Source organism: Colletes gigas, unplaced genomic scaffold, assembly GCF_013123115.1.
Source record: "Colletes gigas isolate AHSC1104 unplaced genomic scaffold, ASM1312311v1 Colletes_gigas_Sc00008, whole genome shotgun sequence".
NCBI classification, from domain to species: Eukaryota; Metazoa; Arthropoda; class Insecta; order Hymenoptera; family Colletidae; genus Colletes; species Colletes gigas.
Genome location: NW_025106637.1, coordinates 4,376,126 through 4,403,305, shown reverse-complemented (window position 1 = coordinate 4,403,305; position 27,180 = coordinate 4,376,126). Strand labels below are relative to the sequence as shown.

At 39.4% G+C, this 27,180-nt stretch overlaps 1 protein-coding gene across 7 annotated transcripts in view; it reads left to right on the top strand.

The window, feature by feature from the left end:
* Positions 1 to 27,180, top strand: part of LOC122396918 (heterogeneous nuclear ribonucleoprotein K) — a 149,742-nt gene that overhangs the window by 45,812 nt on the left and 76,750 nt on the right. For 3 of the 7 annotated variants that reach the window (XM_043395691.1, XM_043395684.1, XM_043395685.1), the window contains exons 4-5: positions 11,717 to 11,766; positions 26,954 to 27,007. In XM_043395691.1, coding sequence (XP_043251626.1) covers positions 27,001 to 27,007 — 7 coding nt within the window. In that variant the 5' untranslated portion in view covers positions 11,717 to 11,766; positions 26,954 to 27,000. Of the gene's footprint in view, positions 1 to 4,728; positions 4,787 to 9,505; positions 9,644 to 11,716; positions 11,767 to 26,953; positions 27,008 to 27,180 lie in introns of those variants that run through there. The other 4 variants (XM_043395687.1, XM_043395690.1, XM_043395689.1 and 1 more) reach the window with 4 other exon arrangements.

Below are 27,180 nucleotides of genomic sequence, written 5' to 3'. Positions count from 1 at the left end.
TTCGGGGGTATGTCTATTCACCAAAAATGGTTATAATGGACCGCCATAACTAAAAATAATTTTTTTAGAATGATTTGAATTTTTTCATTTTCGCTGAAAAATTTAGGCGCCTTCTGAATTTTTTTCTCGAAACTGAGTAGGATTTCGGGGGTATGTCTATTGACCAAAAATGGTTATAATGAACCCCCGCAACTGAAAATAATTTTTTTAGAACGATTAGATATTTTTCATTTTCGCTGAAAAATTTAGGCATCTCTTGAATTTTTTTCTCGAAAGTGTGTAGGATTTCAGGGGTATGTCTATTCACCGAAAATGATTGTAATGGACCCTCGCAACTGAAAATATTTTTTTTAGAACGATTTGAATTTTTTCATTTTCGCTGAAAAATTAGGCGCCTTCTGAATTTTTTTCTCGAAACTGAGTAGGGTTTCGAGAGTATGTCTATTGACCAAAAATGATTGTTATTGACCCCCATAACTGAAAATAATTTTTTTAGATCGATTTGAAATTTTTTATTTTCGCTGAAAAATTTAGGCACTTACCATTTTAATTGACCCTCCCCTCCATCCAAGAAATTTAAAACAGTTGAAAGTATATACAATTGTTTCAATTCGTGAGACTTCTATTTTGTTATTTATGCAGAGAACTTGATCCACTTTTTTTTTTTAATTTATTTTAATGTAGGTAGGAAAATTAATAACATATTTTCGTGACATCCGATCCCTAGTGAAAACCACGGATGACTTATACACATATGCGTCATTCGACGCCAATTTGTTAATATTAGGAGAAATATTCTCCCGAGTGTCTATAACCTATGTCCATTGTCACGAATTCCTTTGTCCTGACTGTCTCGACGTTGGACCAGGTGGAACGAAATACTCTGTTCAGACACTATAGACATAGGACAAAGGGTTAACTGGTTAGGTGATATGGCAAACTCCGGTATCTACTTTGTATTTCACCTGAAATTGAATAATTTTAATATTAACACATTTGCCCCCCGATTGCTATATAAAAGAAACATTTAATCCCCCACATTATTTCAGTGTATAAAACAGAGACATCTATTAAAATAAAAAGTTATCTATAAGTATCAGTCAAAGACTAAAATTAAATATTTGTTCTTCAAGTAAATTCTACAAAGTAAACAAAGTTCTGTACACGTAGCATCGACTGAAATCGTAACATTTTAACTTTAACGAGTCGTTCCAATAAACTTCTATCAACCATAAAATTATCCCAGTCTCCGTTTACGCTCACGTTCCCGCCAAACTAAAAGAGGGACGGGCAAACTGTCGAAAATTTTAATTGATTTTAAGTAAACTGTAAATTCGACGGGCTCTCGATCGCCAAAAGATCAATGAACGGTCGCTTCGATAAATAAATAGATCCAAAAGCCGGGCAAACCAGTTTCGGCACGAGAGTGAAATAAAGCTTTCCATTTCTTTGCCCCCGTAGATCAAGAGCCGAATCACGGTGCGTGACTGTGAATCCTAGCGCGTGTTCCAACCATGAAATAACAGAGCCCACGACTCCTCCATTTTACCCTTGTGTTTTACGAGCGCGTTACGTCTTTTTCTCTCTTCGCGGGTGCCACGTTGCCTCATTTTCCACGAATCTTATAACAACGCGCATTTGTCGTCAAGTATACGCCGAGAAAATAATTGCAGAACATTCGTCGTGTTTATCGCATCTGCGCAGTTATGTTCACGGCTTGATGGGAAAGAAAATTTATAGAGTCGTGTGTTTAGTTATCTGGGCTCTTATCCCGCGAAGAAAACGCGCCAGAACCTTATTACGAGCGGAATATAGACTTTGGATGAATTTGAAACGCGGGTCGAATCTAATTCGGAAAACGTCGCTCGATCCGAGTCAGTGTAATCAAATATGACTTGACTGTCTATTATTAATGATAGAAATTGGCGTGAGCTATGTCTGGTGCTTCTCTTGATTTAGAAATTAAAATAAATCGACCGAGCCTTTATTCTTTATTAACTTGTTTACCGGAATGCGTGTGAAATGAACGTTTGTTGGCCTTGGAACAAAGCTGCAGTTCCACTTTACGAGAAATAATCATACGTTTCGAAATTAGTTCTAGGTCTTCGTGAGAAAAGCAATCTTAGAAGGAAAAGTTGCATTATTATTGTATATTTATTCATTCAATATTCACGAATGAAGAAGACAAAATATACAAATTAGCTCTTAAAGCTTGCAAGAGAACAGAAAGAGTTCAAAGATTCATAAGTAACTTAAAATAAATAACAATTTTGAATTACACATTAGATATAAAAAAACTGAATTTTATATATAATAATAAAAAAAAACATACACCTCTATTGCTATTGAGATAGAAAGTAGGTTAACTTTGTAATATTTAATTTTCCTTTGTATTTGATGATTACATAAAATCTACCGTTTCGTTATATAATGGGAGATTGTACATTTTATCGATTTTAAGTTATTTTGTAACATTAACGTATCGTTTCCTTGAAGAGGGCACGGAACTGAGGTCGGAACGAAAGAATTGAGAAATTGTTTCCACTATTGTCTGAGTTTTCTCGATTTCAAAGACAGCCTCCTACCATTATTCGACGGTATCTCGACATTAAAATGCTCCTGGTAACGAGAAGCCTTGCCAGGGTAATTTACATGTGAAAGGAAAACAGCCGATAGTTAACATAGCTCTAATCCTCGGATTCCGAATATTCAGCAAGTCGTTCACATATACATTTATCGTTAACGAGGTTCTTTGATTGCGAATTTGTGTCGCAATCTCTTCGCATATTTTCCGGCAAATGAGTCTGTACGTTTCAAACAACTCGATTCCTCGTAACAAACAGTCGCGTCTCGTCTTTCACAAGGATTCAGTACTTGCTTTTCATGGCCAATCATGCGTTACATTTTGCAATTTCGCGAAGGAATTGAAGGAAGGCTTGCCTTCGGATCGAATGGTTCCTACGATGGAAGATACACTACCGAATCTTTATAAAAAGTAGACGAGAAGATTTTGTTAAGATATTTTTTGTAAAATTGTTTCTTCAACCATTTTAAATAGTTTTTTTTTTCAGTCCATTTATCTATTCTCAGACGAAACGAAATATTTTGTCTAAAGAGAATTTCATATATTGCGTGTGTTTTTCGATTGGAGACGTTAGCAAACACTCCTACGGAATTAAATTGTGGCGGTATGCGAGACGAGTGCCAAAGTCGGACTAAAAAATTTCCTCTGAAACTCGCGGAACGTATAATTATTAGGAATGGAAAAGTAACAAAGGCCCCGAGGAGCGATCGCATTATGTTCATAATGCGATTCGCTCTGAACAGAGTGAAACTAGTTTTCAACTGGTATCGAAGAGCACCGCTAACGAAATGAAAAGTCCGTTTTCCTTTGGATGGAATGAATTTCACTCGGTCGGTTCGACGATTGGACTTTTCCACGATGGGAACGAGGACGGGGGATGTTTTTCAAACTCTAGGCAACCGAATCCTTTTTAACAGAATATTGGATAGCAGAGTTCCTATACAAAATTCTTGCCCTTCTTGGAGCTGGAAAGAAGAAAGGAAAGTCCCCCCTCGCTGTATCATACTATTCTCTTCGAAGAACTTCTATTCGAAATTAAATCAATACGATCTCTGGCGATATTTTACCACTTCGCAGACACTCTGGATTTACCAAGGGACAGTGAACAAAATTTTATTATTGAATTCCCTGCAAATCTCAGAGGCTCGAAACCTTCAACGTGTCAGAAATAAAATCTCAAGTGTCACTAAAAAAATCACATGCGTACACTCAAGACATAGCATGATAAAAACAAAAATAATAAAAGGAACTTTGCATTTGATACGACAGATTTAGACTTTGTCAAACTATTGTTCGAATTTCAAAATTAAAGTTCTGCTCTTGGACCGAGGTTTGCAACGCATATTTAAAAAACCAATGCCTGCAGTAATTCATTAGCGCACCATCCGCTTATATTTAACTTTTTTCTTTACCGCTACGGAATTAGACAAATTAATTCTCAAGTGGAGACATGGAGGGAAATAAACTTGGACAGGATCTTGTGAATTTTAGGTTACGCATTTTTCAATGGTATAAAATCAAAATTTTAATCTCACAGAATATTATGAATCCGTTCGACGATAAGTATTTCGCCGAAAAACGCATGTATCGAGTCGCGTAATAGCGTTTCCGTTTCCATATTCCGGGTCATCGATCCCGAACCCGAAAATTGCGAATTTATTTTCTCCGGTGGCCTCTTTTTCTCTTGATATTTTTCGTCGAACAATAGAGCAAGAAGCGCGCGGCGCCGACAGGGATGGGTCTGGAAGGGTCGAAGCGCAGGAAAAGGTAGAACGTAGGGACGCGGGCTCCGGCGCATGCGCGCTGACGCAACAATATGGTGAATTCTGCGAGGCAGCCCAGTATCCACCCGACCATCAGCTGATCAATATACTTCTGCACACGCGCCACGTCATACGCGCGACACGCATGTCACGCATCGTGCGAACCGTTACGCGTGCAACACTTTGTGAACGCGTGAACGTGCACGAACGTCTGTGCACGCGGTTATCCGGCCCGAGGGACCGCCAGGAACGCCGATCCTCGATCAGCTCTACGAGAACTCACGGTGGAGGTGTGCCAGGAGGTACGCGTCCGGAGGACCTCTGTCTACCATTCGCGTTCTCACCATTACTTCAGTACATTCTGCCAGCCGTTTTCCCGAACCTTCGCCGACGTCTCGGTTTACCGGATTCGTCGCCACGAGGTCCACACGAAGCGCGTGTAAGAGAATTTCCTGTTCCCTCTTTATCGACCGACTCGTTCGACGATTTTCGACCGTAGCCCGTGCCCGACCACCTAGTCACTTTTGTGCTTCTGGGATCTGAAACGAATCGTTGTGACCGTCTCCTGGAGTTGTTTTCACGAGGATCTTCCCATTAACGTTTTCGCACTTAGACCAGTCGATTTTCAACTACTCCCAGATCGCCAGGCGCTTCGCCACGAGGTCAGGTCAGATCAGGTCTTGGTGAGGATTTGTTGCTACGGTGTTCTGTGCAATTGTGATGTTCGAACGACTCGTGACCATACGATTTCTCCCACGTATACTGCAACCGTTTTTGTGAATCTTGGACGTCTTTTCGGTGACCTCTGGCCGCTGGAGGCCTTTACTTTTTTTCTCTGTGCACATTTTCGGACTGAGGTTGACCATTAGGTCACTCGTGGAAGATTTGTTTCTTTTGTATTGTGTGATCGTGATCTTTGTGTGAAATAGTATGTATCCTTGGTAGTGGTTTCGTGAACCTTGAGTAAATTCTAATCACTGGACGCCTTGCTACGAGACCCAAATTTCGTAACTATAAAATGATTTGCTATTTTTCTTCAATCGACAATCGAAGTTTATGTTCCTAAGGACGTTGGTTTTTCGTATTTTAGAATCATTCTGTGAATGTTTAGAGATGCCTAATTTTACGCTTTTGAACTCAGGTTTCATCCCCTTTTATCCCAAGATCTAGTCGTTTATTTGAGAAATATTTGTGCTTTGGTGTTGTGCGATCGTGGACGTTGAACTGTTATGTTTTAGTATTCCGTACCTACACCTGTCGATTTTGTGAGTGTTCTCGTATCTCGAAATCATGTCATACATTTTGCACATTTTCTCAAACACTTCCGTCGCAGGATACCGCACTAAATAGGTCTAATCTCTTCTCTGTATCGACCAGTTGTTTCTCAGATCTTTATTGCCGTGGTGTTGCGTGGTTATTATCTCTGAGCAGCTTGTGATCGTCTCAGGGATTATATCGACGAGGCTATAACCTCCTACCTTCCGCGTCTTTTCATCTTCGATCGCTCAACGCTTTGCCACGAGGTCTAGACGCACGTCTGAAAGAGGATTTGCTATTTTTCATATATCGACCAGTTGATTTATGGACTGAAACAGTTCATTAGGTTGCTCGAAGATTATTTCTTGTTATGGTATTACGTGGTTTGTGATCTGCAAACGACTCGTGATCGTCCCAGGGGTTGAAGCATGAGTACATATTCTATAAGAACTAACACGCGACTGGTTCTAAAGATCGTTGCATCGTCTAGCCTTCTCAATAAAAATTAATATTTCTTCCTAATTTTGAAATCCTTTAATTAACAAGTGCAGTTGTGCAGAAAAATTAGAAAGCAGAGGGTTAATATAGTTTCCACATCATGGACGTAATTACCCTCGAAGTTAAATATTTTTAGAGTAATTACGATCAAGATATAAAACCTGCACCAATTAACTCTGACAATGTTCAAGTTTGATGGAGTTTAAGAAATATTCGGTATTAGTTTTAAATATTCTTGGTCGTACCTGCTTGTGCATGATCATTATATCTGCTTCAAAAATTGTTATAACGCAAAAACTACTACAATTTGCAAATCTGAAATTAATCGGACCAATTAACAGTCGAGAATAGAATATGCGTTATGAAGCACGGGCTTCGTTTCAGAAACCTGGTTAAATTTTGTGCATTGGTTAATTGCATAACCTCGAGTAGCAGTCTCTTTCCAACCCCTCCCCTAACAGCCCACCCTCGCGCACCTATAAGTATTCACGCACACCTGCAACCAGACTGACAGAAGCAGCGTTCCGCTTCATCGTTTCCGTGGAAACGTTTTTCGAAATTAACGCCCATGAAAATTTCATCCTGTAATTACTAAAGCAACTTCTTATACTAACAAATATAATTGTCTACCATTAAGTCAGTTTACTTAGATCAATTAACCCTGGATCCGTAGCTATCATTGCATGTTACAAAAATAATGGTTGCTTGTTCAAAAATGTAATTTCAAGGATTTTTTAAATTCATATTGAATTCACCGACGAAGTTTCATTTTAAAGTCAAAGAAATAAAATTATTTCGAGAAATGCAATAACTTTATTGTTATTATACATTCCTCGAAATAATTGTATTTCAAAGAGGATAGTAACTTTATTATTATTACTTTTATGTGTATTCGCATTTTTTTAAATTTCTAGCTTGTTCAATTTCTAAAGTGCTGAAATATATTTTCGAAACATCTACACAAAAATTCTTTATTTCATCAATGTCCGTATCGCGGAACGTGTTCTTCGCTACCGCAGTAATAATAAATTTTCTGCTCCCGCGCGAGTGACATCAACGCCTCGCTTTTCATCGATGCGTCACGCGTCGTTTTCTTCGACCTCATCACTCGTCACCCGTTCGATCAGTCTTCCCATCGTTATTAATAAAGAAAGAAGAGTCATTCGACGGGCGAGAATATTCCCAAGACCGTCACGTTCGTTCGATGGGAAGTTACGAGTCACGTTTCGCATCGAACTCACCTGACCGAGCATCGACTCGTGAATTTCGCGACGAACGGGGAACACTGTATTGCAGACAGTATTTTTCTTCATCGATCGCGTTTGTCATCGCAGCACCGCATAGTTTTCTGATTTGCTATCGGTTGTCTCGATTTCTTTGTTAATTTACGCGCCTCGTAAATAAGAATTTTTCTCGTCTCTACACTTAATTCTACGTTACACAGCCCATAGAATATTTTGCAGTTGAATATTATGTATACTTGGAAGAAATTAAGTTTTATACAAAAAGTAACATAGAGAATGATAATTTTTATCATTCTTAGCAAACTTATGAAACGTACAAACGTGATCCAAAGTGCTTCTCGTATCGAACAACAATAGAGAACACGTTATCGCGGCGCGATAAAAAGTTCGTCGGTCGTCGAATTATTTACCGAACTTAAACGGCCCGAGATAATTTCTGAACTTGGCTAGCGTTAACGTTTTCACGACGAGTGGGCGGAAGTGGATACCTATAGAGTATTTTCGGAACTCCTGGTGCAACATCCAACTTCGCCCGTGCACGATAAAGTTGAATGAGATTTAAATTTAATCCTGAAATTTCGAACGGGTTCGTTTAACCTAACGAGAGCAGCTCGTTTTTTCCGGCAAATGAGCAGGCCCCCCCCCCGGTCGAGCGTTTCTCGCGAAAATTAGACTGACGCGAACATTATCGGAAACTGTTGTCGCGGTTCGTTTGAATTAGTATCGAGCTCGGTGGATCCTTTTTTTTTCTCTCTCTCTCTCTTTTTCGTGGCCCAGCTTTGAAAGTTCCCATTTTGATGATACTCCGAAGGTGCATCAGGGGAACGCTTTCAAGCGAATGCAGGAGTTCTCGGTTAGTTGGCGGAGGAACACGAATTCCAGTCGATGAATAGGATCCAAAACCGTTTGCTGTGCTCGTTTCGGGCTCCTCTTTCGTCGCTTTTGATCTTAGGAATGACTTTTCAGCGAGCGCGCTTCGCGGAACATCGTCGGTTTCTGAAGGTTTCTCTTCGAACGAGATTCATCTCGAGAGCCGAAAAGCTCTTTGGTTCTAAATATGCCTGTACCACGGTTGATCAAGAAACAGCGTACAAACATTGATTAAACACGGTCGTGTTATTTCCTAAGAAATTTATTTATGGAACTCGCGAATGCCGTAAATGCAGTTTATCTGCAGACATTATTTACTTGTACTATTGCTGCTATCGGGCTAATTAGTCGAATGCTTGTACACTGTCTCACACTTGGGTAGCCTCGAATGGAGATTGAGCCACTAGCTCGTATAAAGAATATTACAGTGAAAGGAAAATACATCTTAATAAAAATGGGGTCAAAACTCTTTTCAGAAAGGGGTCTTCAATTCGTTGACTTTAGCCCAGATCAAACTAGTTTTTAGACATTTGAAAATTAGCGTATCCACAATTTATCATAGTTACATTTCAAGAATCCTATGTAGATTTATTTTCTATCTAAACTATACAAACATCGCTTTAAAAATGTCTCCAAACACCTCCTTGGAGGAGACATCAGTGAGCAAAGGATTAAATTCAATTTTCCCGCGCAATTTCGCTATTCTTGATTTTCGCCGCGGAATCGATCCGACCCAATTCGTGCGATGAATTACACCCTGCACGCAGTATTTCGCGAATCGATCCGCCAGTCCCGGGCGCAGATCGCAAAACTTTGCAAAGAAAGAAGGTACAGGAGGCGTGCAAGGCAGGCAGCCGCGATAGACCGAGAGAAGCCCGCAACCGTGAAATTCTCTCGCCGCGTGGCGATTGCGGTGAAGTCGTTCATTGACTTCTCTCCCCCTCGACGCCCTCCCCCCTGCCCCCCTCCTCCTCCCCCCTCTCTTGGCGGATGCATCCGGATTATTCGTTCATGTTGCAGCTCGCGGCCGAGTGCACTTACGTACACACGCGTGCGTTTTCATCCTCCTCCACCTTGCCTCGGTCGCCCCCCTCCTCCTCCTCCGTCTCCCTCCTCCCACCTCCCGTCGCCGCGGTTCGCCTTCTCCGCGCTACCCCCCTCGTCGTCTCGCTCCTCTTCGCGACGACGAGATAGAAAGAGGGAACGCGACCGTGGGGGGTGGGAGAGGGGTTTCAGAGGGCGGAGGAGGAGGAGTAGACTCGAGACTACTCGTTGGAAGAAGCAGGGCTCACCACTTCGCAAAGTTACTCGTGTTCTGGCGTCTAGTGTCGGTTCTGGCCCGTAGCAACTCCATTCTCCCGCGTCCCTGGTCCCGAATCCTTGGTCGCGCAGGATACCACGTCGCGGCAGATCGGAGGATACTCGAGGTACGACGACCGTGACCTAGCTCTTGGGGATTTTCGACCTCGAAACGATACGTCGCTCGCGTTTGCTCGCTAGCGTCGACGAGACGATTATTTTAAAGCGGAGAGTATTAGCGCGTTCCGATCGTGGAACGTCGGTCGGCTGGCTGGCTGGGTTGGCTCTCTGTTAATTAGGATCGCGCACGTGGCGCCGTGTGTGTGTGTGTGTGTGTGATTTCTGACAGTGAAGTGTTCGGGGTCCCGTTAGATTCGGTGCATCGTGCCTGTATCGAGGAATTGCGTAACGTTGGGGAGGTCGCGAGGAATGCACGAGCGTTAGAACGCTTAGCTGACCGCGTGGGATTGGCGCAGAGGCGATTGCTCTTTGGTGGCTGTTGTTGTGTCCGCGCCGCGGCGACGCGAGCCTTTAAAAGCGCGCGATAATGATAGTGATGGATGGCAAGTAGGTTGGAACGAGGAGACCGGTGGAAAAAAAATGGATAACAAACGTTGTCCAAGAAGCGCATTAAAGGCATTGTGGGAGTGAATCAACGCGGCCCTCGAACAGCAATAAATAATCGCGGGGAGGGGAATTGTAAATGTTCGCGACGATAAATCGACGTACACGGAAGACGTACTACTACGTTAACGAGATTTGACTCGCGAGTGGACGTAGCGGTACGTCATCGGCCAGCCAAGTGTTACGAATAAAGAGTATATTCCGTGCGACCGAAGGTCTGCTTAAACACGTCAGCGGTGCAACATCAGCGACGAGGATTATACCGACACTTGTTTCGATCTGTGTATTTATATTTAATCTGCCCGCTTGGTCTGGTGGAAGACGTATCGCCGAGGAATCTCGACTTTCACTCGCGAAAGGACGTAGTACTACGCCGATATATCGTACACGGACGTATTTAGTGTCGTTTTTTGGGGAAACGTTCCTCGTGCTGGTTACGATCGTGTTTGGGGGGTCGTTGATCGCCAAATTTCCTGCGTGGTTAACATTTTCGTTATCCAAAAGAATTTTTTAGTGCTTCTGAAATTATTTTTAAGTTCTTCTAAAGTTTTCCTGTATGGATATTTGAGCGATTGCTTGTATGTATATACTCTCCAGGCGTTGAATAATCTCAATAACAGAATAGTTTCCAATATTCTCAGTACAGTGTATTTCGTCTTGGCCATAGGGATCCGTATCAGAAAAGAAGATCGATCGAACGTTTGTGTGATTGTGAGACGCATCACTACGTCGAGGAATCTCAACTTTCACTCGCGAAAGAAACTCAATTAGTAGTCAGTATGTCGTTTTGGAAAATGTACTCAGTGACTGACCCCGTCAGAGATTCGAGGCCGTACCGATAATGTGTTAGACAACTATGATTCTATCAGGGAACATTCATCGTCAACTGTGTTGTTTAACCAGCTGCGTTTGCAGTACCGATATTCAAAAGGAGTTTAAGTGATAGTGCCATCTTTAGACTTTCTTTATAGCTTCCCTTTGCCTTATTCTGCTAACTCAAGCCAGCAAATCTTTCTTTCAAAGTAAACTCCAAGCAATGTACAGTGTCTAAGAAATTGTGAAATTCTTCATCGATCTGAGAGTATTAATATAACCCTTTCACAAATTATTGCATAATGTCTTCGAGTGTAGTCCAAGTTCAATTTCTTTAAAAAACGAACTTGCCAACATCTAAAAACACTACAGTACATCTCCATCCTTTTCTGCCTGATATGAACTCCTATTTAGACTAATGTTAACGTTATTTTTAAAAAAGGAAAATGAATTCTATATTCGTAGAAAAGAAGGTTAACAACTACTTGTTCGATTAATCGCTTCGATCATTAGGGCGTGTGGCAATCTTAGAAGTATAAATAATATATACGTGTGTAGCAGAGACTCGAAAATACCAGTCGTTTACCTAAATTTACGTTTATTTTAGACCTTCGATAATTCTCTATGTATAACGTAAATTTAGGTGAAACGCGTCGTCCTGTTTTTTAATTTGGTGCACAGTGTATTCCTAAGAACTGTGGTCCACTCGCGAGTGCAATACCGAGGAAGAGGATTAAATAGACGGTTGTCTTTTGTCTGTGCAGGATTCACTGCCGATCCATCCCGGAGGCTGCAGCAGCGATCACCATTATCGGTGAGTAACAGTTTCGCATTGACGCGGCGGGAATGCAACCACGCTTCATTCCGCATGCAAGACACGCGGTCGAGGAATTCAGCCAGCGACAATCCGCGAGTAACGCTCGGTTCTATTCGTCCCGGAGTCGTCCTCGGGAACAATTTACGCGCGCTTACGGTTCTCCGCCGCCGCGGGGGGAAGCCTTCGACTCGTGATTTATCGTCGTTTCTGTTATTTATATATTTATTTTTATTTGTCCCCGCTTGGCATCGAGCGGAATAAAATTCTTGTTTTCTTCCTCCTGGAGGACTCGTTTCGCCGAACGCGTTGTGAAACGCCTGGTCGGTGAATGGAAATTAATTCCCCGCGGTCGAAGGTTGGATTATCGACTGCGAGAGAGGAGGGGGGTGGAAGATTTGTGACACGCGAACAATATTTCGAAAGCGTTACACAAATCTAATTAACTCTTCGCAGTCCGTGTTTGCGTTATTGAATTAAACGGTGGACGAGTTAATTTTGTAATTCGGTCGGGGTCGAAGTAGAATATTTTCAAGAACCGTGTCGCGTCGGGGATTGTAATGAGCAGGATCTGGGTGATTTTTTGAGTTATTTATTTGGGGGATACATGACTGCATGTTTAAATCTATCCATTGGTAATCTCATGGAATGACTAATAAATTTAAAGAATCTACTTTGGGGCCTCTCAATCATGTTAATGTATTTATTTTGGCGGGGAAACCGAAACATGCTCGCCTACTCAAATTTAGAACGTACCAATGTATTACAAAGAGTTATCAAAAGTGGACAATTTTGGAAATCAACAACGTTTATAACATCTTTAATAATTTATTATTATCAATTATACCTAGATAACGGTTTAATTTTTGGTATTACGACTCTGTTATAATACTACTTCGTCCAAACGCGATTACGCTTAGAGATAAATTGAGGGAGGGGAAAGAAATTGGAAAAGATATCGTGCAATTTGCGGCTTCGAGTGAAATTAATGCCAGTTTCGAACGGGCGAGTGTAATAGATCTTGTGGAGTAATGTCAATTACGGTTAGGGGCATTAATTCGACCAGCCATGGTAATAGAGTTTCCTTTGCAACGTTATTAGTTGGTGATTGGTCTGGCGCGGATATTTCAGGATGTTTAAACTTTCGTGAAAGCAGGAAATCACATCCTGAGAACCAAATGTCTATCCGAACGTAAGTTAATGGCGATTCCTAACTGTTCGTGGCCCACTGAAATTCGTAGATAATGATAACGCAAAGAATTTCTATAGAACACCATATCTGTGTCGACAAGAATAACTGATATATTTTGCAATCTTATATTAACAATAAATAGCTATTAGTAACCGCATGCATCATTTCCAGCAGTTCTAAATAGCAAATCCAGCTGGCACAAATAGATTAGATAAATATATTTGACCCACTTTTGTCTCGTATCTTACTAACAAGAATTAAAAATTACAATTTTAAATATCCGTACAATAGTAATAGGTCTTTGATATACCATGCTTTTGTGTATTAAGAAATTATGCAAAGGCAATGCACAGCTGTTACTAACCGATCTTTGAATTACATATCTTTAATATTATCATCAGTAACATTTAAATATAGAAATACTTAAAATAGATACTCTGATATAAGGGATGATTCTTCGTTTTTAAAGTCTAAAAATAGCAGCGAACTGTTCCATCGTCGGTCTCTTCGGTTGTTTCCTTCTGAGTAGCCTTGAAATCTCTGAAGTCTTTATCATTATGGGGGAAAAAGTAAAATAAAAATGAAGTGTTGAAAGGCTGCTACCCGCAGAAATCATTATTCTTAGGCGGTTGCAGGCCCAGCCCATAGATATCCTACGCGGACTATAATTTATTTTTTCGTTTAATGCAAGATGATGACTCCGGGTGCCCGGATCAGACATTCAACCGCAAAGGGTTGGCTCTTGGGCGACTGGCAAGCGATCCGATGTAGAAACTCGTTCCTCGTGAACGCCTCTATTACGTCGAGAACCTCCTCTCTTTCTCTCCCGCGCTACGTCGACGCAAACAAACGTGGCCGAGGCCGAGCTGAATGAAATTCAAATTGCGAAAATCGGTCGGGAATGCGTGTATTTTTGTAACACGGTAGTTTTCGATTCGATCCCAATTGAATTCGAGGCCCGAACTCGCGTAAAACGACGCTGTTTTCGCGAATCGTTTTCTTTTTATTTAAAAAGATTAAAATCACTTTTGCCCAAACGATCCGTCGCACCAGCTTAGAATTAATTTAAAGTTTCCTTTTTGTAATTTATCTTTGCATAAAAAAATGTGTTCCTTGTACCTGTGTAATTATGGCGAATGACAACGGTAATTGTTTCTGATTCTCGACGCAATTACTCGCAGATTACAGTAATCTCGTAGCTTCCGGTTTGTAACGTCGCTGATCGAGTCTAGGAAAATTGTAGCTAATGTCGGTATTAGTTTAAACTTGATAGTAACCACTAAAATTGTTAATAAATAATTGAAATTACGTTTACCGCAGTATTCATAGATGTGATTTTCTAATATTAATTTAATATTGTTTGTTAATTTCGAGAAATTCTGATAAAATTTTTCCACAAGACTGAAACTTTGATTTCAAACAATTGTAAACTATGTAATTCAAAAAGACATGAATTCGAACAGGATTCGTGATTTTTAAGACAAATTTTCAACTCGAAAATTAATTGTTTTAGTTCCATAGTGAAAAAGTCCCGTCACCCATGCGTGGATGACGTGTCAGTCAAAGTGTGAACGAGAAATAATAACGTATGAATTAGAGCTCGGTGTATCCCAAGTGCCCTAAATGGTCCTAAATTTCTGTGACGAACGGATTGTGAAGTCGAGAACCCCGTGCAAGCGAAGAAGGAGGCGAGATCCTTTCGACGCGAAATAAAAGGAAGCCTCGAGGAGCAAGGGAGCAAGGATCCGGTGGGCGCAGGGAGGCGAGTGGTCAGACTGGTGCAACAGGACGTTACTCCTTGGCTGGCGGAGCAGTCTCGTATTATTACTCCGTCCTCCTTCGGTCCTCCTGCTCCGCTGACTGCTCGAGTCTCTAAGTCTAAGCCCGGAATGCCGCAGGGAGAAGGGTTAGCGTACGGATAGAACCCTATGCAACGAGGTACTGGCTGCTCGAGGGTTCTCGGCGCAGGGTCAAGGAACGCTACTGATAGCGCTCTCGACGGTTTCGCGATGTTTACGCGAGTCTGTCGTACCGTTACCATAATCTCAGTCGCGTCGACTCGAGACGCATCGCTGAGGTGGATTCGTCGCGACGCCTTCTGCCAGGTTTTCCCTCGGGGAGACGAGTTGATCGCGGCTCAACTCCAGAAACCATTGTTTTTTAATGGGCCATTCTACCCTCAGCGTACAAGAACTGGGGCATTTTTGGAATTTTGTAAAACGAAAATTATTCCCGATATCAATCTCAAATTTTCCATAGTGGGTTATAGATGTGTTGCCAAGTTACATATTTTTTTTTGTTAAGAAATATAGCATTGGTTCGAAGATATAAATTATTTTCCCAATCGTTGTAAAGTAGAAGTATCTTCTAGTATAGAAGATCTGGGATACTTTAGAATTTTATAAAATGAAAATTGTTTTTCGTATCAATTTCAAATTTTGCATAGTGGTTTATACGTATCTTGCCAACTTACATATTTTTTTTTGTTAAGAATTATAGCATTGGTTCGAAGATATAAATTATTTGCCCAATCGTTGTAAGGTAGAAGTATCTTCTAGGTTGGACGATCTGGGATACTTTAGAATTTTATAAAATGAAAATTGTTTCTCGTATCAATTTCAAATTTTGTACAGTGGTTTATACATATCTTGCCAAGTTACATATTTTTTTTTGTTAAGAATTATAGCATTGGTTCGAAGATATAAATTATTTTCCCAATCGTTGTAAAGTAGAAGTATCTTCTAGTTTGGAAGATCTGGGATACTTTAGAATTTTATAAAATGAAAATTGTTTTTCGTATCAATTTCAAATTTTGCATAGTGGTTTATACGTATCTTGCCAACTTACATATTTTTTTTTGTTAAGAATTATAGCATTGGTTCGAAGATATAAATTATTTGCCCAATCGTTGTAAGGTAGAAGTATCTTCTAGTTTGGACGATCTGGGATACTTTAGAATTTTATAAAATGAAAATTGTTTCTCGTATCAATTTCAAATTTTGTACAGTGGTTTATACATATCTTGCCAAGTTACATATTTTTTTTTGTTAAGAATTATAGCATTGGTTCGAAGATATAAATTATTTTCCCAATCGTTGTAAAGTAGAAGTATCTTCTAGTTTGGAAGATTTGGGATACTTTGGAATTTTATGGAATGAAAATTGTTTCTCGTATCAATCTCAAATTTTGCATAGTGGTTTATACGTACCTTGCCAAGTTACATATTTTTTTTTGTTAAGAAATATAGAATTGTTTCGAAGATATAAATTATTTGCCCAATCGTTGTAAGGTAGAAGTATCTTCTAGGTTGGAAGATCTGGGATACTTTGGAATTTTATAAAATGAAAATTGTTTTTCGTATCAATTTCAAATTTTGCATAGTGGTTTATACGTACCTTGCCAAGTTACATATTTTTTTTTGTTAAGAATTATAGCATTGGTTCGAAGATATAAATTATTTGCCCAATCGTTGTAAGGTACAAGTATCTTCTAGCTTAGAAGATTTGGGATACTTTGGAATTTTATAAAATGAAAATTGTTTCTCGTATCAATCTCAAATTTTGCATAATGGTTTATAAATGTGTTGCCAAGTTACATATTTTTTTTTGTTAAGAATTATAGCGTTGTTTCAAAGATATAAATTATTTGCACAGTCATTGTAAGGTACAAGTATCTTCTAGCTTGGAAGATTTGGGATACTTTGGAATTTTATAAAATGAAAATTGTTTTTCGTATCAATTTCAAATTTTGCATAGTGGTTTATACGTACCTTGCCAAGTTACATATTTTTTTTTGTTAAGAATTATAGCATTGGTTCGAAGATATAAATTATTTGCCCAATCGTTGTAAGGTACAAGTATCTTCTAGCTTAGAAGATTTGGGATACTTTGGAATTTTATAAAATGAAAATTGTTTCTCGTATCAATCTCAAATTTTGCATAATGGTTTATAAATGTGTTGCCAAGTTACATATTTTTTTTTGTTAAGAATTATAGCGTTGTTTCAAAGATATAAATTATTTGCACAGTCATTGTAAGGTACAAGTATCTTCTAGCTTGGAAGATTTGGGATACTTTGGAATTTTATAAAATGAAAATTGTTTCTCGTATCAATCTCAAATTTTGCATAGTGGTTTATACGTACCTTGCCAAGTTACATATTTTTTTTTGTTAAGAATTATAGCATTGGTTCGAAGATATAAATTATTTGCCCAATCGTTGTAAGGTACAAGTATCTTCTAGCTTGGAAGATTTGGGATACTTTGGAATTTTATAAAATGAAAATTGTTTCTCGTATCAATCTCAAATTTTGCATAATGGTTTATAAATGTGTTGCCAAGTTACATATTTTTTTTTTGTTAAGAATTATAGCGTTGTTTCAAAGATATAAATTATTTGCACAGTCATTGTAAGGTACAAGTATCTTCTAGCTTGGAAGATTTGGGATACTTTGGAATTTTATAAAATGAAAATTGTTTCTCGTATCAATCTCAAATTTTGCATAATGGTTTATACATATCTTGCCAAATTACATATTTTTTTTTGTTAAGAATTATAGCGTTGTTTCAAAGATATAAATTATTTGCACAGTCATTGTAAGATCTCGGGGATTGTTGGTTCCCAATATTAATTTCAACCTTTACACCATAATTCACACATACCTCAACGAGTCAATTTTTTCCATTCAAAACTATATAATCGATTCAACGTTATACTTGCGCAAGCATCGTAAAAGAGAAGTACCTTCACGGTTGACATCATTCGGGCACTCCCAGCGGATTAGATAATTAGTGGCGTTCGAAATTTAGGACACACGGTTAAAATAATTTTAGCGACCATAATCCTCATCGCTGTTGAAATATATTTACTATCAACAAATCGTGACCACCCTGAACAATTCGATAAAAATTGTACGATAGTAATTACACGTGGCAAAATGTATGAATTCTGTTCCCAGACAAACTTGAAGCAAACAATAGAATTCTAAACCGAATTTTTGCACTGGAATTGCGTTGTCGCGACGTGCCAAAAAACGTTTCGCTACTTGTAACTTTTTCGAGGCTTTAGAAATGCCGGCGGAACGAATTTTTTTTTTTTCGAATCTCGACCGCCTCGGTTCACTTGTTGGACGGGAATGAATGAATTCGCGCGACCGTCGGAATTCGCGCGGCGCTAAATAAATTTCGTGCCGGCTCCCTCGTCGTTTCGCTTCCGGCTTGTTCGTTTCATAGAATCTAATTTTAAGCTCGGCCAACCGAGCGAACGGACGGACGGACGCTGACAAGGGAGCTCGTTAAATGTTCGTCTTATGGAAATAATTGAACCATCAGACGCAGAAAACACGTAACCCGACGATCGATACCCGTTTCGTTCAACGACCGCCCAAAATTAACCACGACCACTGAATTTTTAAAGGAATTTCTCTCGACGTCCCTCTGGTGCTCTATTGTTTGTCGATAACGCGCAATTGCCACAAAAGAATAACTTCACGTATTAGAAAGCTCTCTGCTAGACGACCAAAATTGCCAATCTTTTAAAAATCGAAAATAATTTGATTCCTTGTTTTCTAAACGCTTGTGTTAATCTTATATATTTTACATTCGTAACAAAATTAGTAGATAATAGAATTTGGTGATGCCTCGTCGATTTGATGTATTTTGAAGTTATTATTTTTTTTATTTAATTTGTCATTTTATTGTAATGTAATATTTTCCTAAATTGTGAAGAATAGTGTGGATTTAGAATTTCCAGATAAAAGAATTATGGAACCACTGACCAAAATTATTCGTTTCAACTGACAATATTAATTACGTCGAAAGTGTGAATCTGTAAGTATTCACAGTCTTCGATCACTCGTTGGTGTTACTTTCGATGCAGTTGCAACATCACACGTTATCACCGCGTCATCATTAGAGATAACGACATGGCCAGCTATTTGCTCAGATCGTCCTTGTACCAATAAGACCCGGAGAATTCTGTTTGAGCAGCATCGCAGTCGGCATTTCGCTTCTGATGACGGTAATCAGAATCTGAAAGTACAGTTACCCACAGGCTGCATCATTAACGAGACCAATTTCAGGGGATAATTTATAAACTCGATGATTTCGGGCGTGACTACTTATGCAGTTGTTTTCCTCGACGCAAGTAGTTCGCGGTATTCGAACAATATACGGGGATTAGCGAGACGAACGTTGTTCCATAGCTTGATGAATCCCATTTAGAAGTTTGTCTCCACTACGGTCGAGCAAAGTAGAAGCAAGCTGGGCGAGTATCTCGTCTTGCAATCTTGGTTCAAAACGAATCGATAATCGAAGGAACAAATTAATTTTTTATTTTCGTCAATAAAAATATAAATTAACTCTGACCTTTATAAATTGCTGGATTCATTTTATGATAATATTTTTACTGATGAAAATTAAGAGAAATCATTTGTCCAGTACTGCAAGTAGGAGTATTCGTGGGATCGACCGTATTACTTGCTCGCTCGGTTGTGAATTACTGGCTCGGTGAACAAATCCCATTTACACGAATAATCAGAGTGAGGAGGCTGTTTGTTGGGTCCTTCAGGCGATGATCGTTACATAGCATTGCGATAAAAATACGGTCATTGGAGGAGGGGGGACACGTTGTTTCAGAAATGTAGATGAAATTCCTGGTAATGTAATTCTAACAACTGAGGGAGGTAGAATAGGTTACATCAGTGTAACAATCGTCACCGCAAGGGTTTCATCACCTAGTATAGTCTTGCTCCAGTTGTTTGCGCGAATCAAACTTCACAGTCGGCCGTGCTACGTCCGTGTTGTGCAAGAACTGTTTAAAAAATTCAGAAATCTTGAATCATATATGTGCTCTGAAAAGTTCGGATAAAAATTTTAATGAACGTCAGGAATGAATCGCTGTTTTTTTTTATTTAGAACGACAGAGCAGCGAAGAAACGTTGTTCGTATTTCTAAAATATCGTCGAAGCGCACGATGTACGAAAATGTTCGAAACTCGTTCGTCGAAATCGACATTTAGAACGATTAATCAGCGATTCATCGAATGCCAGAGTCTCCGGATGAACGATGGTTTCAAAGTGTTCAAACGGCCTTACAGAAAGCTGCGGGCTAATTTCAGAGCACAAGGGACAAGGGACGATTCAGTGAACGTCGCTATACACGACCACGACAAATGGACGAAAGCTCGGTGAAACGTCTTTCGTTGGTCGACGCAAATTGGAGCCGACTGCACAAAGCGAGTTCGTGCATAGTTGCGAGAATCTTGTAGTCGTTCGACCAGTTCTCGTTATCACGTTGACTGGGAATCGAAGGAATGCGATAAACAATAGAGATAAATGCCCGCAAAGGGAGCCAGAACACACTCGATTCGAACGCATGCAAATTGATTTAAAGGCGGATACTGATCTTCCACGATTTGTCTTGGTTTGCACATACAAAACACGACAATTTTTCGACGAAATTAAAAAATTTCAAATCATTCTGAAAAAATTATTTTTGGTTGAGGGGGTCAATTACAATCATTCTTGGTGAATAGACATACCCCCGAAATCCTACCCAGTTTCGAGAAAAAAATTCAGGAGGCGCCTAAATTTTTCAGCGAAAATGAAAAATTTCTAATCGTTCTAAAAAAATTATTTTCAGTTATGGGGGTCAATTAAAATCATTTTTGGTCAATAGACATACCCCCGAAATCCTACTCAATTTTGAGAAAAAAAATTCAAGAAGTACCTAAATTTTTCAGCGAAAATGAAAACTTTCAGATTGTTTAAAAAAAATTATTATCATTTGCGGGGGTCCATTATAATCATTTTCGGTGGATAGACATACCCCCGAAATCCTACTCAGTTTCGAGAAAAAAATTCAGGAGGCGCCTAAATTTTTCAGCGAAAATGAAAAATTTCAAATCATTCTAAAAAAATTATCTTCGTTTGCGGGGGTCAATTACAATCATTTTTGGTCAATAGACATACCCCCGAAATCCTACCCAGTTTCGAGAAAAAAATTCAGGAGGCGCCTAAATTTTTCAGCGAAAATGAAAAATTTCTAATCGTTCTAAAAAAATTATTTTCAGTTATGGGGGTTAATTAAAATTATTTTTGGTCAATAGACATACCCCCGAAATCCTACTCAATTTTGAGAAAAAAATTCAAGAAGTACCTAAATTTTTCAGCGAAAATGAAAACTTTCAGATTGTTTAAAAAAAATTATTATCATTTGCGGGGGTCCATTATAATCATTTTCGGTGGATAGACATACCCCCGAAATCCTACTCAGTTTCGAGGAAAAAATTCATTACTGTAAATATAATGTCTGATCAGGAACATTCTACTGACACTTTTCGCCGAAAAAAAAATTTTTCAAATCATTCTAAAAAAATTATCTTCGGTTGCGGGGGTAAATTACAATCATTTTTGGTCAATAGACACAACCCCGAAATCTTTCTCAGTTTCGAGGAAAAAATTCATTACCGAAAACATAATATCTGACACATTTCGCCGGGGAAAAGTTTGTTCAAATCGTTCTGAAAATATAATTTTCTGTTGTGGGGGTCAATTACAAGTTCGATCTATTCATTGTGAAATGTTTCATGGTGCAAATGAAAATTCAATTTTTATTCAACGAATAACGGATTGAACGATTGTTTGCCTTTCGCTCGTCGTTCGAAATTGTTGTCTAAATAGAAGCTTTGCGCGTCTTTGCTTTCCAAGCGCATTATCGCGTGTGCACCACCAACCGGTTCCCGTTTCATTACCGTGCTGCATAAACGTCGTCAAACATTTAACGAGCACAACGGGCATCGCGGGCCCTTGTAGACATAACTGTCTTATTTGCTGGGAAAGCGCTAGTCCCGGTACTTCGACGTACCGTTTTAAAGGATCAAGACCTTAAGGATCGCGGACGAGAGCCCGGGCCTGTTTGCACGACCGATTTGAATTGTTAGCATGCTGGAGTCGGGCGTCGATATTTCCGTTTACCCGGTTCTTGCTAGTTTTTCCGGTCTGCGCGCGACCGCCTTTCGAGAGGCTCGGTCTTCGTCGTTTTATAATGGTTTTATTCGCGAGATCGTGGGGGTTCGAGATGGTCCTTTTCTTCCCGTTTTAAACCGTAAAATCCACGAGTCAACCGGCTACGGTCTAAAAAGAACCAAGTTATAGCTGGATAGGCAAGACTTCCTTTACCTTTTAACCGCTTAAACGCTTGTAATCCGAGAGGGCTGTCGAAATTTTTCATACTTGTGGATCATTGTCAGTATTCTGTAAAAATACAATTTTAATTTTTCGTCCATCAAGTAGGACTTTGGCGCGATGAGGATATAAGAAAGTCCTACCAGGTTGACCGTAGTTTTCTTCCATCTCGATATAAATGAATTTAATTAATAAAATCCATACTTGAAAACACTAGTAATCAACTGTTGAATGAAATACTTTACTCGTAAAATTATAAATAACGCTACTTTAATTAGGAGTGTTGTCAAATAGCACCGTTGAATCATCGAATATTTCTACATTTCACACTATGATTTTAACGTGTTAAATTTAAAAGCATTAGACTGAATGCCCATAACTCGAAACCAAACAGAAGAAAACGTCGAATGAGGAATGTGATGTTTGCATTTCGGTAATGTTGCGCATACCGCGGATGAAAACGCGATCGGTTCTGGTAACCACGCGTTGTCATGCATAAATACTTGTCAGTTTGGGCAGCGAGACGAGGTCTCGTCCAGGCCCCCGGGGGCTCTCTCGAGTGTCCAATCAGCAATATCATTGATCACTCTATTTAAAGAAGCCGATGGAAAGCCGTGCAAGCGTGACGTCAAGCGTCGAATTTCCAAGCCAACTTCGTTTAGTCTCAGACGAAGCCAATAATCTCGCTGCTCGCCTGCCAGTCCCTTCGATCCCCGCCTGACAGCGCATATATTACACGCGCGCGCGCGTTCATCCATATTCGCGCAAACTTTCATGGCAGCTCGGAGTGTGTTTTGCATACCATGGAAGAACCTACACCGCGACGGGTTTCGATACGAAAAAATAAATAAAAGAGTGGCAGCAAGCGTGGTTTAATATAAACGTTTCGACCATTGGACGTGATCCTTTTCGGTATGCATACCGACAAAACGGACCGGACAAAAGCGAAACTTTATATCCAGATAAATAATTCATAAGAAAACTAAACGCTAGACAACTCCATTCGTCTGAATGGAATCCCTGATATAACCAAATGGTTCATTAATTTAATTCTGAGTCGAATTGCAGAAGAATTCATTTTGGAGAGCAAATTAGACGTTAAATATCGCAGGAGAAATTGTTGCGCCTGTGGCTTCTGCAATCGCTGACAAAAAGAGTCAGTAAGCGGACGAAGAAGTAAAATGGTTACGAAATATATAGTGGCCATAAATTATTTACCAGACAGAGGAACAAGCATGCCGGCGAGTAGACCATAAAAGATGAAAGAAAACAGAAGAAACCGACGTGTGGAAGAAAACTACGGAAGCTTGCTGGGAAAACAGTAAACTAGCTGTTTTCTTAGACAGCGGATTTATGATACTTCGTGCGTTTCGATGGTCGAGTAGAGACAAATTCCCTTCGATGAAATAATCGCGGAAAATGCCGTGATTTATGTCACGAGGAAATAAAATATTTCGATATTTCAGTATCGTGAGGTACCTAGAATTAATCTTTAAACGTTTAAATATTATTCTTCGTAAATAATTGATACCTAATTCCATTAGTTACCTAATTTAAAGATTTCTCTTGATAAATCACACTCTGCAATCCGTTTCTCGATAATAATAATTCATTCTCTCGTATTTAACACACGATTGGCCCACTTTCGTGGGCATCTTTCTCGAGAAAGCTTGCGATGCGTACGAGATTCCGTAATCCGATTGTAAACCAAGGATAAATCAATTGTGGGTATAATGGGCGGGCGCAAAGTGGCTTACGAAATTCCGAGGAAAAGCCCCGTGGGAAACGTCGTTAAGGGTTGGCCAGAGCAAACGAGGGCGAAACAGAGGAATAGCCAGACAAGAAACTTTAGCAAAAACGGTAAACAAGCTTCTTTCGTCGCCGCCGCGACATGAATTTATGGTCTCGTTCGTGTTTAGTGCATTGCCGCTGCTCGTTGCGAATTCAACTTTTTACCGTGCTATTTTTCATCCGCGTTGATTTTCTTCTCGATGCTCTATGATGTAGCGACACGTTGAAGATGGTCGTTTCCGACTGTTTCGAAGACACACGCGACTCGTATAGTTATTCGAGAACCAGTTTTTTTACTTCTGATTCGAGCAATGGAATCCTCCCAAACATTATTTACGTTTGCGGTACAAGAAATTATTAGCCTAATCGAGACGCAATTATCGATGTTTATTCCATCGTTAACCAACTATTTTCATACCGTGTTCGAGTAACGTAAGGAATGTTTGCTGGAACGGCAGCGTTTAATTGGAGTTGCTCGAGTTACGCCTTCGCTGACGAAGAAACTTTTGCAAGTAACGATTCTTCTTATTATACGAGGTGTTTCCAAGCCAAACGATCAAACTGTATCTATGAATAAAAATTAAATACATATGTTACAGAAACGTGGGTTCAATGTAACTCTGCGTAAAAGTTTAAACATATTTCTGAAAATGTAAAACAAGCATTGTTTCTGCAAGAATATTGTCAAATAAATTCGTAGTTGGTTTTCGATCGAGTTAATATAATTAAAGATGGAGTCTAATAAGCTTAGTATTTTTACTGACATTCTTTTCTAGCAGCTCAGGTATTCTCCGTTACAGAAATCCTGAATGAAATAAATACTTAATTGTTTTTCTAATTACTTCCTTATTTCGTGCGTTGATTTGCACAAATTAGCGTTAACGCTATCATTCGAACGATAATGGTAAAAATTTAAATATGAAATTAATGATGTATGCTTACTACGCGTATTTTTTGCTCAACAATGATGACAATTTAAGGCTGTACATGCGTATCGATAGTTATTGATACCGAGACAAACCTGCTCAGTTTCTTCGTATTTTTAATATACGTAAAGTTGATAGTTTACCAGAAATCATTTTTGCTCCCTAACAATTTCATTTTACTTTTGTTCCTAGAATACGCTGACCTAAAACTAATAATTTATGGTCAATAAGTATAGTATTGTTGCACTTCGTCTCGAATAATCGTCGTTTATCTCGTTACACAAATAACGTAACAGATCGACGTTACGGTGCCAATTACGTCTGTTCATTTAATTGGAATTAACGCAGTGTTTACTGCTTATTGTTCGTTGGCTTAATTAGTCGGCTCGGAATCATGAAAAGAGTTATTCTCTTTTGACACTTCGGGAACATTTCGATCGACTTCTTTTTACGGCGCAATATCGTCGCTGTTTCGTTTAAAGAGGGTCAACCAATAACAATTAGAACGTTTAGTATCTTGGAACCAAAAGTGGGAGGACAATTTGTCGAACGGAAGCTTCACTCTATGGAAGAGGTCGCCACATCGAGGTTAGGCTCGATAACAGTACTCTAACTGCACCTCTTACGTATTTACATATTCATTGTATATACAAGGCGTGGCGGAATTCGTAGAACAATCGGAAAGGAATCGATTCTGCGTTCGGGAATGAAGAATTCTTTTTCGAGCAAATCTATTCTCAAATTTCTTCGCGACGAGCGTGTCTGATCCTTACTTATTAATTCTACTAGCTAAAAATTCTGGGTAAATTAAAATAAATAATTACAGCGAAGTTGTTTCAGTGTCACAGAATTTATAAAGTTTCACCAATGCATATCCTTTCAATGAGTGTATAAACGTTGGTTCGTAATGGGTCATCGCGTGTCCAAAAACCGATTCTTTTCTATTATTCGTGATATTATGAAATTATACGATATTAGTAGATTTTAAGATACTTCGGGTGTTCCATGTAGGCTGGTTTTCCTCTGGTATAATAATGGAAGTAGGCAGGATCACTTATCTGCAATTAAACGCGATAGTCGGGTAAAAATATACGCAGCTATCTGGATCGCGATATCTTTGACGGGGATGGTCCCGTAATGCACGATCCCGAGGAGAACCTTCCGACACGCAAACTTCATATTTCGTAGGCGTCGAGCAATTTCGGGGACGGGCATCATTGTCACGCTCGCCGCAATTATTCCGGGGGTATCCGTCGTTTGCACTGCGTCGAAATAATTACTTGGACTGTATAACTACGGGGGCACAATTATCGTGACAACAGTCGACCCTCGTTCCGGGCGTTCCACGGATTCTCCTTGCGATCCTCTTTCATCGAACTTCCGCGAAAATTGGAATAGTTCGGCTCTTCTGGCTCAGCAACCGTTGCTCCTTAATCTCCTTCCATTCTCTCTCTCTCTCTCTCTCTCTTCCTCTCTGCTTGCTTCTGCCTCTCAATACACTTGACTTTGTTCCTTCGTTCATAGTGCATTCGTGGAGAACATTGACGAATAAGTTTCCCCAGCCCTGCTCTTTTCTTCGACTGTATTCGACCCCGAGGGATTTCCCCTTGTATCTTCATTTTTTATCAAACAAGTAGTTTATTTCCAAAATTTAAATGGTATTCGAGGGTTCTGTCAACATCAAAAAACAAAACATAGGAAGCACCTTTTTCGTAATTCCTTTTATTTTATGCAATTGCTTTTAACAAGAGTGTTGGAAATAAAATAAATGGGAAAGCTTCGCGAAACGCAGTGCAAATATTTGTCGCGAAGTAACGTGTAAAAATGGAACTAAAATACCCGTTGTTTGGTAAACAACAAAGAACAACGAAACATCTCTGTATGGCAGTGTTTTTTTTTATTTAAATTATAAAATAAACAAAAATTGTTGATCAAATGGCCTGCAGACGAATAGCAAAACGTTCTAGAGCAGAATTAGCTACTAATTAGTTAGTTATCTTCTGGAGTATTTAGCCTTTTCATATATCTTGTCACATCTTACATAACCAGAATTGTCGTTCTTTGTCGCTAACTCGATTTTCTCTTTTTGTTTCAGGTAAGTCGCACAGTCGATACCACAACTAACTTTCAAAGAAATCTCTCATGACAGGTATTTATTGTAACTAGTCATTGTCTATAAAGAAGCATTATTTTATCCTCTATTAACGATTAATTGCACGTATAATCTCTTCTGATTTTCTCTAATTTAAACTCCTTTTATAAATTCGTATATGAATCGTATACTTCTGATCAAAACGAGACTAAACACGACACAATTTCATA